The sequence below is a fragment of the Schistosoma mansoni genome, chromosome 1, assembly GCF_000237925.1.
Source record: "Schistosoma mansoni strain Puerto Rico chromosome 1, complete genome".
Lineage (NCBI taxonomy): Eukaryota > Metazoa > Platyhelminthes > Trematoda > Strigeidida > Schistosomatidae > Schistosoma > Schistosoma mansoni.
The window spans coordinates 31,582,976-31,601,828 of NC_031495.1; the positions used below are offsets into that span (position 1 = coordinate 31,582,976).

Sequence of the window (18,853 nt, forward strand, 5' to 3'; positions counted from 1 at the left end):
ACGCCCACCTTACAATTAATCAATCATAGATACATCAGTCAGATGTTCTATTTCTTAAGGTAATTACCCGCATAAATAGTCCCAAATAATTTGAACACTTATAATGATAAGACTGGTTCGAATAATAATTGTCAAATAGTTAATATCAAAACACACTAAACATATTTGTCCATACATACAAAGTTGATGCAGTAGCTCTAGTCATATTGAATAGATTTGATGTTTTGTAGATGGAGATAAAGTGGTCCATTACTTCAGATTTGATTAAATAAAACAAAAGAAGTCACAATCAATTTTTATTTCTCATATTTGGAATTTTTTAAAAAAAAGGCTTTCACGAATATTCTGGTGACATTCATCGATAATCAGAGTTATGAATGATAATTTAGATAATGACAGTATAAGAACAGAAGATTATGCTTCAAAATTCAATGAAACGATAGATTTACCACGTAAGTACCTACTTTTTCTTATTATCATTATTGAGTAAATAATTAACAATATACTGATCTAATTGATATCCTTGATAATTCTAACGAGTTGATGAAATCCTATTTCATATTATGTAATCAGGTTTTTGTTATAAGTGAATATTATTCAAACAATAAATGAAAACTAATGGTCATTATTTATTTGTGCTACCATCTAATATCAGTTAATCTATATATTAACATGAATAAACTTCATTGTTTTATAGTTGATATTCATGAATGGTTAAACTTGATAGTTATGATGCAATGGTGTGCGGTTCTCTTTTGGGGATAGCTTACATTTGTACAACTTTGTTATTCTTCAGTGTCATGGATATTATTACTTTTTGTTAACATAAGTAACCATGATTTTTAAAATAAACCAATTTATACTGAATACCATTTATTACTGTTTTACTTACATGATTATAATCCATAGACAAGGTAATTAATATTTAATATAAATTCAGTACAAACATCATTTATTATTACAATTTAACGTACGTTGTAATTAGGCTCTGCTCAATTGCGAGTTATATCTCAAAACAACGATTGTTATTTAGCTACAGAATTGAAGGTAATTACGGCAGATGAATACAACTTCTCACAAATGAATAATTGTTACTTCGAAAATGTAAGCATTTGTCATAGCGTATGTATATTTTTTTGTTAAAAATCATTGAAAACAGATGTGGATATGGGAATGATCCGAATAAGCAATTCAGTTAGATGATAAGTACAATTAATGATCTAACACTATAGTTATGTCAAACTATTTTATCAAAATCTACATAATTTTTACTATAGTTGAACAACTAACGATTTTGTTAGATCTATATTCATTAAAGTATTTTTACTTTCTAGTTGTTAGGACGGTGTGTATAAATTTGAATAGGCAGATTTTTGTACCTCTGGGGCTTTATTATCATTCAATGACTATTCGAAATAGATAAAACATTAAATTAACTAGTTCAGTGATAGAAAAAACAAAATGTAAGGGTAAATTAATTGTTTATAAATAAGAAAAGTTTGTGAAATGAGGCAGTTCAAAATATTGTCCACGTTAGTGTTATTTTTAGACCAACGAACCGCCATAAACCCTAAAATTATAATTTGAAGATTCGAGATCACATTTAAAACATATTTCATGGGAAACAAAATGTATATAATAGTTTCAAAACAAACAAAATGAGGTTTGTAAAAGTACTTATTAAAAGTAGTTACGTTTGACGACTCTAGTCACTTTATGACGATATTGAGTAAAGCCAAATTATATTTAACAAGCTAGTAACTTAGAAATAATAAAATAAAAAGGTGTCTTTTTTTTTCAACTACCACATTATAAAACTCACATTTTACAAATTAGTGAGTTCAGTCTATACAAACAGAACAGAGTTTAGGCGATCACCTTACGTCCTAGGAAATATAGATTTTTTTCCGTAAGTGAATGATTAACAAAGCTATCATAATTTGTTACTCAGTCAAATCAGACTGTTGATTCACTTGTTAGGGATAATTATTTTCCGGTTCCTAGTATTTCTAATCTTTCAGATTACATCATAGTTGTAATTGGTTATTACCAGTCTATATTTCATGTTAATATCCAACTTGGGTATCAATGCCAATGTTGGATTTGGTAGTTTAAAATAAATTGAGCATCCGGTAGTAAGTTGATAATAAATATGTTTTTTTTTATATCCTAATGAGTATAAAAATTGTATTTCTGACGTTTCATGACTTAATGCAAGCCACTTCTTCAGAGAAAATAAATAACCGAATGCGGTCAGAAATACTATTTTTATACTCATTAGGATATAATCAAAACTATATTTATTATTAATATCTGACATAGTTAATGTATTTTTATTTACCAATATTATTTATTATGATAGCTGAGCAGTTGTTTCTGAGCAAGCGTCTTGTGAAGAATAAAGAAATGAATGAACCTGAAAGGAATGGAACGTGATTACGAGTTAGGATAATGAGAAGAAATATTTTCAGGAATTACTATATACCTAGGGATTGTTGGATCAATATTTCTTGTATTAGCTTACAACGACTATACACTGTGGGCTTAAGATATCTCAAGAGATCGACCATAGATGACTGAAGTTTTCCAGAGTACAACATACTGTTTAACTACTTAACAAAAATCCAATTACTAAAGTATTTTACACCCTAGTCAATTCGACTTTTCATATAACTTTAACACTGATCACCGAATAGTGATCAGGAGTTTCTTGTCAGCAACCTCCAACCACCTAACGTATATGAAACGTGTATTTAATGTCGTCCATAGGTAACTATTTACTTCACAACGTGGTCGTGTGTTTATTATCTTATGATATTTCAGACTGAGGTAAAACAGATTTCCGTTTGACTGTGACTTACAACATTTCTTTAAGTGGTGTGATTTAATAGTGGAAATTACTCTCAAATTAACCATTTCAATATGAATCATCTATTTAAGAGACAAATATTGTATTTAGGCGAATACCATTAGGAAAAATTGCTATGAAGCGAATACGTTTGTGAAAATAGGAATATAGTGAATATTTGATTGCTCTGTTCTATCTTTTAGTAAAATATTTAAACAGATATAAATTTGATGTACAACTAGACTCTGTTAATAAGGATAGCATTTATGAAGTGGTTGCCTGGATACTATGAATGTTTAGAAATATTTCTTCATACCTGATAAGTGTTAGATATTTTCTGTCCGACCAAAAATGGTTTCATTTATGCATTCAAACCCTACTTTGATACTCATCCGCTTCCTAGACCGAAGTTAATGAAACAAATTTTGAACATAAAATCCATTTATTCAATGTCTAGTGATTTTATCAGTAAGACGCCATTTTATAAAAATCAGCAGTCATGTACAAATTCATATATGGGTGACTGATTGCAAAGACTAATCCTATTCTCAAGTTACAGACGTTAGTCAGTAAAGTTCAATTCACTGCTGAAAAGTATCAAGATAGTAGGAAGCAGCGTCTATTTATTCTAAAATGATTTATAAATGAACATTATCATGAGCTCGTGTATAGGCCTTTATACACGTTTTTTCCATCTAAGTGTTAGAACTACTATCTAATAGGTTGAACTGAAGTCAATAAAGTAATATTAAAACTATTAACTTAGATTGTGTAGGCCAAAAGCTTAAACTAATAAATAATCATTCATTAGAAAGGAATTATTTGCTTTAAAATAAGTTTATTAACACTGTTAATTAGTCATATTAATTCTCTTTTTCAAAATCTATGAGTATATATAAACAAATCTGACAAAAAAACACAACTAACTGCCTACATTTCATTATAATAAAAGTTAATTAAAAATTCCGTTGAACATCATAATTATGATCAATTGATTACCATATCATTTATAATACCATCTATATCCTGTTCTGATCACCATTATTTTTCAAGGTTGATTGACTTAACAACTAAAATTATTGTAATTAAGTATCCTTATTTTTAAAAAAAATAAATAAATAAACCATATCCAAAATATCATTCATAATTATAAAAGATGTATTTATTCTATATGTTCTATATTCTATGAGGACTTGATACGCATGACATTGATCACCACCCAGAGGCCAATCAATTCTGATTACATCTCAGTCCTACAGGAGGTCGGTCGCGGCCTGAATAGCTCAGTGGTAACGACTCTGACTGTGAAGCTGAGTGACATGGGATCGAATCGGTCAGGGAGCACCAGTTCCCTCAAGATTACAGGTACACTTTGCTGACGAGTGCCAAGTAGCACGAAACCCGGGTCCAGGATTTCCTGTTGACCACCTCCAACCACCATCTTATTCTATATGGTTTATACATTTTCAAAGTTGACATTACTACTTATATTTTTAATAAGTGGATAGATACAAGCGATATTTACTTCTAAATCAATATAAATATTTTAATCGTTCATTTGATATTTTATTAAAATTCTTTAACTATCGGAATGAATTAATAAAAATGATAGTTTAAAACAATTAGTCCCTTTGATAACTTTCGATAATGCAATAAGAAGACGAAGTTTATCAGAATTATGTAATATATTTGTGCAATACATTTCGAACAATCTGATCTAACATATACTTGTCAAGACATTTTTTATATGAAAATTAAAAGGTCAACTAGACAGGTTAAAGGTAAGTCGTAACAAAGAAAGAAAATATATAAAGTACACCAAAACAATGTGATAATAACTTTGGATAACAAATCAATATTACCAGGGTAGGTTAAGAGTAAGAACAAATTGTTTTTGAACACATAAAGGAGGTTTCAGTTTTCGTTTAGCCAAAGCTTCAAAAATGACGGTAGATTGATAAATTCTTTGTGTAGAAAAAACCATTCCAATTAATTTATTGATTGATTTTAGATTAGAATTCAAATTAATTTAATATAAATAATATTGAAGAACTTGTCATGGAATACAAATCTCGCTTAAGAATTTTATGGGTAAATAGTAGCCTTCATTTCTTGGTAATATATTCTAATATAGTTGACCATTGAAACTGTATTGTGAAATTCATCCGATAACCCTATCCATCTATGTCAATTAAATGGATAGTCATAACATGTCGAATTTTATAAACATCTTAAATATTCTTCAAAGGAAAATGTTATTATTTAATTCTATTATGATAAGTCTTTACGTTAATTGATAACTAATGAATATGAATACAATATATGAATCGGATATTAGATGACTGGAGCTAATGTATGATAACCCCCAGATCTAAGGTTTCATGATTATTATCAATTGTTAGTTTGAGGTATTTATATTCTGTTGTGATATGATGCTTTCTGCACTGTAATAACTAGTAACACTCAGTATCGTTATAGCAGATATAATCATTGATCTGTTCAACCTTGATCTATGAATTAAATATTTACTTTCATTAATAAGTATAAAATTACATGTTATTTTTCATAAAACTCACGGTATTACAAACTAGCCTACTTATTGTATTCATTTTTATATATTACTTCTAGGTGATTGGTTATTTCATTAGTAATGTCTATGACTTATATTTAAAACATAAATACTGATTTCGAAATTTGTACATAGTGTGTATGTTCGGTTATAAACAATAATTATTTAAAAGAAATTATTATTCCATATCTAGACCTGGATGTAGACGAACACAATCCAGTTGTTATAGATGAGTTTAAATCATTTTAGCCCAAATCAACAAGTCAATCAATGAAGTGTTACTCTAAATAAATAGATAAATATCATTTTAGTTACATAACCATTTGTTAACTGTTTGAACTTGCAAATCTTTTATCACGGTAGACTGATATAATTTTTTTTTGATAAATAAATGATTCAGTACAACTTTACCGGTTTTTCATTTTAATAAAGAAATAATATGAAATAATTAAAAGGATAATAAATGTATATTTTTACATGGTGATCGGATATCTGCGGTATGTAATTGATTACTGGGAACATAAAACTTACAGAAAACTGAGACAAATTATGAATTATAAAAAATTGAAAGTCAAGTTATGAAACGCTATAAAAAGAGCTTATTTAAAGGTGGATGGATGAAGATATCTATGAACCCAAGAATTAAATTTCAACAAAAAAATGATCTACTAGACATAATACTTGAATTTGTTAAATTTTCTAGTAAGAACGCTATAATCTAATTAGAGAAGAAACAGATGAGAAAGGGATAAATAAAAAGAGTATTAAAAAAAACGTAATAATAAACAAAATAATTGTAAAAAAGATTTACTTTGAGTGTAACAATTGTAAGCTGTGCATTTAACCGTTCCAGTGAGTTAGCTTACAATTTATAAGTGAATGGACATGGTTCTGACCAACTAAATGCTACAAAGTACGGTTTCTTAATTTGTTAATAGTATTCGACTAGAGGGAACTTTAAATATTGATGTTGATGAGAAAAATCACACTAATGTCTTAATACATCTCCCTGTCATCGGGCTCCATGTCAAATGGTGAAGGGTTTTGATACCACCTTATCTTTATGTAATATAGTTCGTCATGCTTTATGTTTTTTATGCTACACAAAGCTCATTTGCTAATGGTATGTCTAGACTATATGGTCACTAACTATGTACACGTTTCTAGATATTTAAGGGTCGTATGTAAATTACACCACTTAAGAAGCTACTTATCTTTGTGTAAAAATTTGCTATAAAAAAGGATTATATAGGCTAATTGTCATTAAACTAATGATGTGGCTAATCATATATGAATACATTGAAATATTCTCTTTTATATTTTTTTTTACATCTCTTTGCAATCGATATTTTAAAAAGGGATCGACTAAATTTACTTTAATGAAAGATGTTATTACTCTGTTGTTTCAACAATATGCTAGGAACTTTAATGCCCACCAAACGCACTACACGACCCATGTGACATGTTTTTCAAACCTCAGTATTTATCATCGAGATCAGTTGGATGGATGAAATTTTCATTTTATGTTCAATGTTCACTGACAGGTTATTCTTTCCAGCATTTGTCGCAGTGAATAAATAAAGTCTGAAAAATATTTTCGCTTGTATTTTCAGTCCCCTTATTTATATTATTTCGGAGATAACTTCTATCTTCGTTAAAATAACATATTTCTTCAAATAATTTACTGCTAAAATATTTATGAGTTCTGATGTAGCAGTGTCCAAATTACAGTGACTTATCTACAACCTGAATATTCATAGTTATCATTCCCTTTCATCTACTTAACGAGGGATAATTGACAAACTATTTATTCTGGTGTTCTTTATGAATGAAAACTAATTTCACTGTTGAAGTAACACTACTCTCTGAAACATAAAGTATTAGTACATATTTCAAATTATTTATTTTTATCGACTTCACTATGTAATATCATTTCAAAAAGTTATTGATGAATTAGTGTTAGATACGATCACTCGAATATGTTATACACATTCTACATTGTTCATTTCATTGCGTATTTTCTATTACACATCTTCGCTAATCCTGAAAGTCAATGGGCTTATATTAACTAAATGTTTTTTTTATGTCTCAAGTGCATGATAGTATTTTACTAGGTGTTTTGTAAGGTTCAGTAAAATAGAGAGACGATAAACAGGAAACATTGTTTTCATGATATTTATTTATTTTGACTTGGTTTGTTGTGTTTTAAGAGTATCTGGGGTCGAACTTATACAATATTTCAGTTTTAGCAGTATAATCCAGGACGCGAGTCTCGTTCTATTTGGGACTCGTCAACTGGATATACCTGGATTCCACTACTAGCCACCACTCATCTTTGCTCATAATGATTGTGACTTAAGGCAATATAGAGACAGTTCGCACAAGATGTACATATAGCAATAAGAGACTGATCAATCGCAGTTCTAAACATCAATGGGAAGATTCAAACAAACAATACAAAAATGAGTGAACACTTTAGTTTGTTTACATTATTTATTCTCAAATTGATTTATTTTCCAAATAATGTTATTTTAGGTCGCTTTCTAATACACTTTTAAAATAAATGATCATTTTTCAAAAAAAAAATATTTACGTTGAATGTAGTTTGTGAAGTGGACGGTGAAATTCAATCAGTCTGAATTGGTTAACTGTATATAGAAACCTTAGTAATGTAAAATAGTCTGTATTCAAAACATATAGCAGATTGTGTTTTCGATACATTTTAACTTGTTATGCTTTAACACCCAATAATATGTATTTGTTCTTTACTCTAACCATTTAGAACATTTTTTTCATGCCAAAATGGTATGTATCATATTGATTATGTGTTCATGTGATTATGTCATACCGTTGAATATTTTACCATGTTTATTATTGAATAAACAACTATAGTTTTTAAAGGACGTATAGTAACATTTACCAGGTCATATGAACTGTTCTAATTTAAACATACAGACTGACTAAATATTAACCGTTTTCATCGTGTATGTCATCCGTTTTACCAATAGTATGACGATTTTGTTTTATTACATTTAAATAAATGATTGACGTTTCAGTCTGAATCTCCAATTTATAACCAAAAATTATACTGAGTTTACCAAGATATATAAATATTTAGAACTGATAGAGAATTAGAGCTAAAATGTATGGATTTGACGGTGTTGTGTTCTTTGAGTTGTATGGCTTAGATGCAAACGTTTCACTATATAGTTCTAAGGGAAATTACTAGGGCCTAATTCAAGGAGAAATGATCTTTTCTAATTGGTCCACATGGGTCAAATTAAGCTGTTCTGATTACCTTATACATTGCCTTTATTTTTTCGCGACCCTAGAGACTATTCGGTTTATCTCTTCATCTAGTTCAGAGGACTTATGTATACATCTGAATACGAAATTAGGACAATATCTGTTGTTAGTGCCTATACTTTTGTATCCTTTACTAAAGTGTTGTCAAAACTCGAATCTTACATTATACTGTTAAGAGTCAGTAATCATAATCAATATTTGATCACAGATAACTTTGCATCATTCATCAAGTAAGTTGAGTATAGAGCAACAGAAATTGGTTGATTTATTTCTATGTAAGTTCAGCAACATACATGTTGAATTAGAGATGTGTGTACTCAGTGGATAAATCTCTTGTATTTAGCGGCATCTAGTGTTAATTGTTGGTCTTATAAAAGATACCATTAATTATATTACACTAAAAAGTTGAATGCTGAACAAATATTATAATATTTTCTTCACTTTTGTCCACTAGTAAAGCACAAAAACATTGAGTTATCAGTCCGTTTACTTATCAAGATGCGACGTGCTTTCATCTACAGTTGTACTTTGCTGACAAGTTCAAAGTAGAATGCATGACATGTTCAGGGCTTCCTGTTGATTATCACTAAGTACCACCTTCAATCTTAACGTGTTTTTAGATAACTAACCGAAACATGACAAAAAATACTTTTTTTATTTGAAAATGATCATGTGAATAGACTTGTCTACATTGACGAAATTACTACTTACAACTATAGTTCCCAACTAAGCAATGTACATAAGGGTTTGGAGCATACAGTGATGCCTAGTATTTATGATAAAACATTTTATATGCTTCCCTAATAGATCAACTTTTAATAAATTCCTGTATCGTATGATATCTTTCATTTATTCTTACTAATCCAAAAAAGGTTGATACGTTTACCAATTAATGTATAATATGGGAAGATATAAAATAATTATTTATAATAAAAATAATTATTATTATGATTATTATTATTATTTGCTTCCAGGTTTTCCATGGTGGGCTAGCTTCAATTGACTCATGATCTCAACTATATAAAAAAATTACTAAAATCTCCACAAAACCCCCTTCTGATAATGATCATATGTTCACTAGTGACTGACTCCATGAGGTATTTCCTGGAGTTCTAGTGAGAAGCAGTAACCCATGGAGTTCAACTAGGTCTGTTGGAAGATATCAACTTACTAAAGACATTGATGAATGGTTGCTCAGTTTCGTGGATTGGCTCAAGTTAGACATTAACACCGTTGAATGCCGGCTCAGTGGTCTAGTGGTTAAGCACTGACCGATAGTTCCTGGGTTCGAATCTCGTGAGGTGCGATAGTGTATGCCCACTGCTGAGGAGTCCCACAATAGGACGAAATGGCCGTCCAGTGCTTCTAGGTTTTCCATGGTGGTCTGGCTTCAATCGACTCATGATCTCAACTATATATAAAAAAATTATTTTATCATTTTGTACATAAAAGGGTTAAATATTATACTGGAGCTTAGAATTAATTGTAATGTTTTACTCTCAGTTTATTCAAATTCTATAAAAATCTACTGTATTTAAATGATATGCATATTCTAATCGGACACTTTATTATTACTCACCATCGTTTAACATAACTATTCAAATGTACACAACAAACAATCATATAACCTTCAAGTTTTAAAGTTACATTTATTGTCAAAAACAATGAAAAGTAGAAACAGTGAATATTGAAAGCTTCTTCCATACAGAACATTTACATGGTCATAAAAAGTATAACACAAATTTCATTTAAATGCAAATGTTTTTTTCTTTTTTTATTACACGCTTGTATAGGTTATTTCTGGTTGTCCAATTCTGACGACCGTATTATTAGGCATCACTAGTTTTTATGCAAGTCAACATGAAAATTCCCTAGTACTTCTTTTTATTGACTTTAACTTGATAGTCCTTATTGTTCATAATAAAACTAAAGTATCTCAGGTTAAAACTAAAAATTTATGATAAAACAAAACATACTTTGATGGCTATCAACCAGTAGTAGAATATTCATATTTGAGTTACAAAAATACCCATTTGTATGAGATTCAACATACCAAAAATGTAGGTCAAAAATAGATTCTTGCTGAATTTCTTTGGATAGTCAACGAGATAAGAATCCAATTAAATTTCATACCAATTAGTTTAGAATTAAAAATATTGAGTAAGTCACATTTCCGTCAGTACTGGATAACTGACAGTGATGGTAATTAGTCTTTCAACACTCGACTACTACGCCTGTAGCTTTTCTAGGGTTACTGCAGGTCCCAAAGTTAAAGGAAGAAGGTTTGGTGTGGGGTCGGCAACGTCATCCCGTAGAAAACAAACTTTTTAAAGAAACGCTCACCAGAATAAACAGTTAAAACCATTTAAACTCTGCTCTTGGAGTTGAAGGATATTCATTTAGAAGAATTATGACGCCTCATGGTGAATGCTGAGATCCTTCAGAAGTCAGGAGGACAATGCCCTTTCTAACAACCAGAGTAACAATTAGTATAGGTACATGGAATGTCCGGACAATGTGGGAGGCCGTGAGGATTAATCGAGTAGCTACAGAAATAAGGAGACACAACTTGGAGGTGCCCGGATTAAGTGAAACCCACCGGACCCAAGCTGGACAGAAATGATTAGATTTGAGAGAGACGCTGTTGCACTCTGGTCATGAATAAGAAGAAAATGCTTCGCACATACAAGAAGTTGCACTGATGCTGTCGAAAGAAGTACGAAAAGCACTTATAGGATGGGAGTCTCATGGATCCAGGATCATCGAAGCATTCTTCAAAACAAAGAAGGAGAAGGTCATAATCAATTTTATCCAGTGGTATGCACCTATTAATTATAGCAACAAGGACGATAAAGATCAGTTTTAAGAGAGGCTGCATGTAGTTGTGAAGAAATGCCCAGGAAAGAACCTGATCATCCTGATGGGATACCTAAACGCCAAAGTCGGAATGGACAACACCGAGTATGAAGATATCATGAAATGATATGGACCGACAGGGAGAAGGGAATGAGAATAGTGAGAGATTTACAAATTCATGTGCATCCAATAGAATGGTTGTAGGAGGTACAATATTCCCCCACAAATACATACACAAAACTACTTGGGTCTCATCGCATCACACTACACAGAGCCAGATCCATCATATTTGTATCAATAAACATTTCAAAAGACTCATGGAATAAGTGAGAACCAAGAGAGGAGCTGACATAGCTTCAGATCACCACCAACTGGCTGTGACCAAGATCAAACTGAAGCTAAATAAACATTGGACAACTGGAGAAACAGCATCACAAACGTTTGACATAGCTTTCCTTCGAGACACTGACAAACTCCATGAATTCAAGATCGCTCTCAACAACAGGTTCCAAGTTTTGTAAGATCTACTGAAAGAAGAAGAAACTACCATGGAGAACAAGTGGAGAGGGATGAAGGTGGCACTAACTTCAACGTGTCAGGAGATGATGGGTCTCAAGAGCATCATCACCAAAGGAAGCTGAATAAGACAGGAATCGGCAACAATGGAACGAGAACAGAGAAAGTGAAGACACAGGCCGAACACACGTAAGTAAACAATCAAGTGAAGTGGAGCATTAGAGACAACAAGCAGAACTACATGCAAGATCTAACAACGACAATGGAACAAGTTGCAAGAGAAGGAAATATGGGACAACTATATGACACGACGAAGAAACTGGTAGAGAAAGATAGTAAACCAGAGAGACTGGTCAAGGGCAGAGAAGGCAAGTCAATCACTGAAGTGAAAGCACAAAGTAACAGATAGGTGGAACACTTCGAGAAACTCTTAAATAGACATGATCTATTAAATGCACCCAATTTCAAGTCAGCACACATAAACCTTCCTGTATATGTCACTCCACCAATGATTGAAGATATCAAAATGGCTATCAAGCAAATGTAGGGTAGAAAAGCAGAAGGATCTGGCAATATATCACCTGAAGCACCAAACTCAGACAGAGAAGTAAATGCAAACATGCTTCATCTTCTATTCAGGAAGATTTGGGAGGAAGAACAAGTGCCAACGGACTGAAAAGAAGGATATCTCATCAAGATGCCACGGAAAAGAGATCTGTGCAAATGTGAGGATTACAAATGCATCACATTACTGTCAAAACCAGGAAGCGTTTTCGACAGAGCGTTGATGAGCCAGATGAAATACTCAGTAGACGCTGAATTTTGAGATCAACAGGCTGGATTCCGTAAGGGTCGGTCGTTCACAGACCGAATCTCGACACTACGGATCATTGTTGAGCAATCAATTGAATGGAACTCGTCACTATACATCAACTTCATTGACTATAAGAGGAAGTTTGACAGTGTGGATAGGAGAACCTTATGGAAACTTCTCCGATACTATGGTGTGCCTGAGAAGATCGTCAACGTCATGAGGAATTCATACGATGGACTACAGTGCAAGGTCGCGCATGGAGGACAGCTGACAGATGTATCCCAAGTGAGGAATGGAGTCAGACATACCTGATCGCTCTCCCCTTTCCTGTTTCTTCTCGTGGTCGATTTGATTATGAAGACCTCTATATCTGAGGGGAGTCACGGTATACAATGGATAGCTTGGATGCAGCTAGACGATTCGAATTTCACGGTTGACCTAGCTCTTCTACCCTATACACACCATCAAATGCAGATGAAGACAAACAGTGTAGTAACAGCCTCTGCAGCAGTATGCTTCAGCCTAAACAAGGGAAGACGCAAGATCCCAAGATACAACACGAACTACGCCAACCCAATCACACATGGATGAGGTGGAAACATTCACGTATCTGGGTAGCATCATTGATGCAAGTGGAGGATTTGATGCAAACGTAAATGCGAGGATTAGCAAAGTAAGGACAGCATCCCCGCAGTTGAATAACATTTGGGACTCAAAACAAATGTCAACCAACATCAAAGTCAGAATCTTCAATACGAATGTCAAGACAGTTCTATTGTACGGAGCTGAAACTTGGGGAACTACTACAACCATCATCGAAAAAGTACAGATATTTATAGACAATTGACTGCGCAAGATACTCGATATTCATTGGCCGTATACTATCAGTGACAACCTACTGTTCATAGAACAAACCAGCTTCCAGTCGAATAGTTAATCAAGAAAAGTCGCAGGAAGTGGACAGGAAATACATTGTGGAAATCATCAATCTGCATCACAAGGCAAACGCTAACTTGGAATCCTGGTGGGAAACGATAAAGAGGAAGACAAAAGGACACACTACGTCAGGAATCGGGAGCATACGCGAAAAGCATGATTAGTAACTGGAAAAGAATGTAAAGTATTGGCCAAGACAGAGGTAGATGGAGAATGCTGGTAAGTGGCCTATGCTTCTCCACAAGGGGTAACAGGCGTAAGTAAGTAAGTACTCGATTATTACAGTGTTATTTTCATCCACAAATTAACTCGTTTGACTTAAAGGTATGTTTTATAGTCTATAATACTCTTATTATTTACAGTACTAATAAACTATATTGTATTATTGTAAAACAGATACACATAGAACTAATTCGTATCAACCTGTTCAATCGCTGTGTGGAGAGATAAAAAAGTCTTCAAGTACAGTAACACTACTACCCACGTGGTAAGTAGTACCTATTATTTAGCTAAAAATCTTCATTTATGTATACAGTGGGTAAATCATCTATTAATTTTTGTTAGTGTTTTTTTTAAGAGACCAAAAGAATTACAGAGAGTACATCTTATAATATAGACTCAGTTTAACTTCACTGCTGCAGCTACTAGTCAGTTTTCTTACTCTTATATGACAGGTGCTAATTTAAGGTATTCAGTAGATCCATTGTTGGAATTAGCTCATGACAAAAACTTTGTTTGAATAAAAGTAGTCGACACAAAAGAAATAACTGAATAGAAATCTTAACTTGACATCAGTTACCTTAATCCGAGTGAAGAGTTGTAACTGGTGACAAACATCACTGGTTGAATTAAATGATCATATGTGTGTACAACTGCATTTTGACTCAGTGGTCTAATTGTATTTTACTTACCAATAAACCTATGTGACCTGGTTTTTCCTCCATGTTAGGCCGTCAGTGTGCATATCTTGGAGGGTTGAAAACCAAGGCTAAACTTCAGTCTAATCCTATAAATTTTTTGATAAATTTTTTTAACGAAATGATGGGCGGCAGAGAAAAATTTGAATACATTTAGTTTTCTCTTAAGTTAAATTCAAAAACAAGTGAACTATGTGTTGAAGGTTTTTACTATTGCATATTATAACAGATTTGAAAATTTAAAAATAAGGTCAGATTAATTGTGAACATGAACACTATTGAAAGATTAGTGATATTTAGATATTCACCTAAATCATTAAAACAGTCGTTTAATGTTTGATTATAATAAACGAGATTATCACTCGTTCATTGTGAGCTAAATGATTAAACTGGTGAATTTTAATGAAAACCATTGAAAATAGAAGACGGAGAGTCGTTTTACATTAGGTTGTTGCTTCACATAAACTTTCCGAAATGTACATCGATCGGCACAGTTACCATAATGAATAATAACAAATTTTTCGTTAGTGGATAACTTTTAGACATGAATCCCGAAGTTCTAGTGGAATAAAACAACAATCTAGTTTTTCGGAAAGCTAGACGGAACCTTACAATCAAACAATTAGACTCAGATCACGTTACAAATCTGCTTCATAATTTCATACTGTGATACAGATGTTTCCCTTTCTCTTCCAACGCAAACATACTCCCTAATAAGTAATTTATCTCAGTAATTTCTAAATTTGTATTCAGAAATTCTCGCATATGTGTTAAATACCCATATAGCAATATAGACATCAGTAACAACTAGGAATTGATCAGTCTAATTGTATAAAGTTACCTTAAAGAAAAGAAACGATGTATATGTTGGGATGTAAATGTTTTTGCAAAATCCCATGTACAACATATATGCTGACGAGATATCTATAAGTGGAGTTAATTTTGAATATGTACTGAAAAAATAATTTGTTTTCTAATTCATAGTAAACACAAATGTCATCTAAACATTTAGGCATACACTATCACAGAAAACTTCCAATGTAAATTCAGATGAAAATCATATTAACCTTCATAATAGTCAAACAATCTTTACAAAAAAGGACAATAATTCTGATTTACAACATAATTCTACTGTTGAAAATAAAAGTAATCAAGAGAAATATTATACAAACTCTTTGATTCCTTATGAAATGAATTCAATCAATCCACCGTTATCGACAGACAATAAGGTAAGTGAGTAGTAGTTATCAAATATTTGAGAAACATAAAAACTTATTTCTGTTATCTCTATTTTTAAGCTGCTAATTATTCTCAAGATAACGAACTGTTTAAGATTTAAGCTTATGGGAGGGTCACAGTCCTTATTAAATAAATAAAGCTATTGTCTGAATGTTGGACATTTTCACATGAACTGTACATTCGATCATTTAGTATGCTAGATATTAGACCCAGGTGTTTTAATGAATCTAAACAATCTCTTGTTTATTTGAAGTCTTATCTAAGGTACCTCTCTATCTAAGAATTATGTCAGTTTTTAGGTAGTACAATTTAAAAAGAGGAGGTAGACAAGGATTTATAACAAGTCTCGAATGAATGTTATTTTCGAAGGAATATGAATTGAAAATAAAACTAAATCTTAACAACACACTCATGTGAATAACAGCTGAACAATTTTTCATTCATTTTGGAAATTGGGTTAGCTTTTAAATATTTTTCTGAGTCGATTAAATGTATTTGTAAATTAAAATTCATCATAACAACTTTCAGTATTATACATCAGCATGATAAATTCCGAATAATTTTAACTTCTATTCTATTATCTTTGTAGTTTACAAAGAATAAATATAAAAAATAAATAGCTGAATTCATGACTCAACTAAACGTAGAATATCTTGGAAAACGTAGAAGCACTGGATGGGGTTCGAGTCCCGCATGCGAGGTCGTGGGTGCACAGTGATGAAGAGTCCCATACTAGGACGAAACGGACGTCCAGTTCTTCCAGGTTTTTCTAGGTGGTCTATCTTTAATCGACTTGTGAATTCAACTATTAAATTACAACAATCTCCACAAAATCCCTTTCTGAAAATAAATAAATTTCAATAAAGTATTTGACTAATTAATTTATTCACTTATTCTTAACGAAAAATTCAATTGTCAGTAAAAAAAGCAAGAAATCAGGTCTTCATTGCTGTAGTTAAAAAAAACTTTTTTCCTTACATAAATCTTGTTCATGTCTTGAAATTTGAACAAACTGTTTTTTGGAAATTTATTCCATCATGTCATAAATATACCTAATCACTTGGTATATATTCCAATTACTTATATGAGTAATTTACTTTTAACATTAAAATTTATATGTCAAAAATCATGATAAATTGAATAGCTCGTTTTTTTCTACTTTTGCATCGATAAATCATAATAGCTTCAAACTTTAATTTTACAGAGTAGGGATTGTTTACAACCCATTAGTTTAGTGAATGGCTCTAATGAACCATGCCAGGACGATTCACGTTTGTTGAATAATCAATCAATGAAAGGATATTATTATTCTGAGAAATCTTGTGAATCAAGAAAAATAAACAATTTAAATCTTAAAACAATACAGTAAGATCATAGATTTACAAATGTACATTGTTAAATATACACAAATTTCAACTTTTTTTCTTTCTCACTTCATCTAAATATGTTAATTATTTCAGTACAGACCAAGAATGTTGTTATTTAGTTTATTGATTATCGTTCAAAAGATTATAAAAAATTTTGTTTAATATTTCAAGGGCTTTAAACCAAGAGGTAATAGTAAATCTTCTTATTATGCTAACTTTGACTGATGAACCGTTTAAAATGAGGAAGTATTCTATACCTGATTTACCATGATTTGGGACTTATCGATAATGGTTAACCACAATCCAACCAGGAAACAAAATTAGAATCTTTAGGTGTCGCAACATTCATTTCATATTTAGGCCAGTGAATCAGTATCCAGTGATTAACACTTTTATCTTCAGCCACATCATGATCTCTGAAGGTTCTCAGTTCAATCTTTATTTATATCGTAAGTGCGCAATATTATGAAGATCTGAAATAAGGAGAAGCAGCTATTTAGAGCTAATTTGTTTTTAATGGTTTGCGAGCCGCAGAAAGATTATGTTGAAAACTGTTCTCCCTAAGCAATTAAATACTTACTACAAACAAGTAGTAACACTAAATAAATGATAAATAAATATATTTCTCGATTTTACGTGTACTTGAGAATAATAACAGTAAACCTCTGAAAGAACTTTCGACATAATGATTTTATAGGGTTAAGTTTATGATAAATAAACGAACGACCGATTAAAATTTGTTCGTTTTAACAAACTATGTTTAAAAAGTCGTTAGCCGTAAAACCTAATCACTAGCATCATAGAAATAACTAGAATACTGCAGATTTATCTACAGTCATTAGACCATTACACTGATTTCTACAGGTCAGCCCCTGAATAATAAAATTGTTATTTTATTGAGTAACTAAAAATGTCGATCATTATGTCATGACCTGAAAATAAACAAAGAAAAATCTTGAAATAACTTGAACGAAATTTGAATTAGAATAAGATTTACACTAAACTAAATCAAGCAGTCACATAAGACTGAGATCAAAACTTCTAGATCTCTTAATTAGTAGGATTCTATTGGATTACTATTAAGAAGATACTATCTATGATTAAATGGTCTTAAATGATCCTATACTTGTCAATAATTTATCACAGAATAACAATTTGTAATGAAACGTTATTTTAAACTGAATAAAAAACAGAAAAAATTACCTACCTATTACATTTTACTTCACCTTCTAGTTTAGAAATGATTGTCAACAGATTTTATTTACAACTAGAGAGCTTAAAAATCATTATCATTCAGTGACTATTTAATAAATTCATTATGACTAACTCACATTTATGTTTACAAGCAAGTTATTTAGAATAGCTTAACGGTTGGTAAATAATATTTAAGAACTTTCGTCTAAATTAAAGCGAATAGTTTCACAGTATCTGGGCGCCGAGTTGATGTAAGACATCAAATAGGAATAATATATTTGTAAAATCTCA

General features: G+C 31.4%; 1 protein-coding gene across 1 annotated transcript in view; it reads left to right on the top strand.

Annotated features, from left to right (window-relative positions):
- Positions 1-373: 373 nt before the first annotated feature.
- Positions 374-18,853, top strand: part of Smp_152770 (hypothetical protein) — a gene marked incomplete at both ends in the record, with an annotated part of 39,615 nt that continues 21,135 nt past the window's right edge. The window contains 4 exons of the mRNA XM_018794056.1: positions 374-452; positions 14,242-14,332; positions 15,775-15,991; positions 17,206-17,366. Coding sequence (XP_018648506.1) covers positions 374-452; positions 14,242-14,332; positions 15,775-15,991; positions 17,206-17,366 — 548 coding nt within the window. The remainder of the gene's footprint in view (positions 453-14,241; positions 14,333-15,774; positions 15,992-17,205; positions 17,367-18,853) is intronic.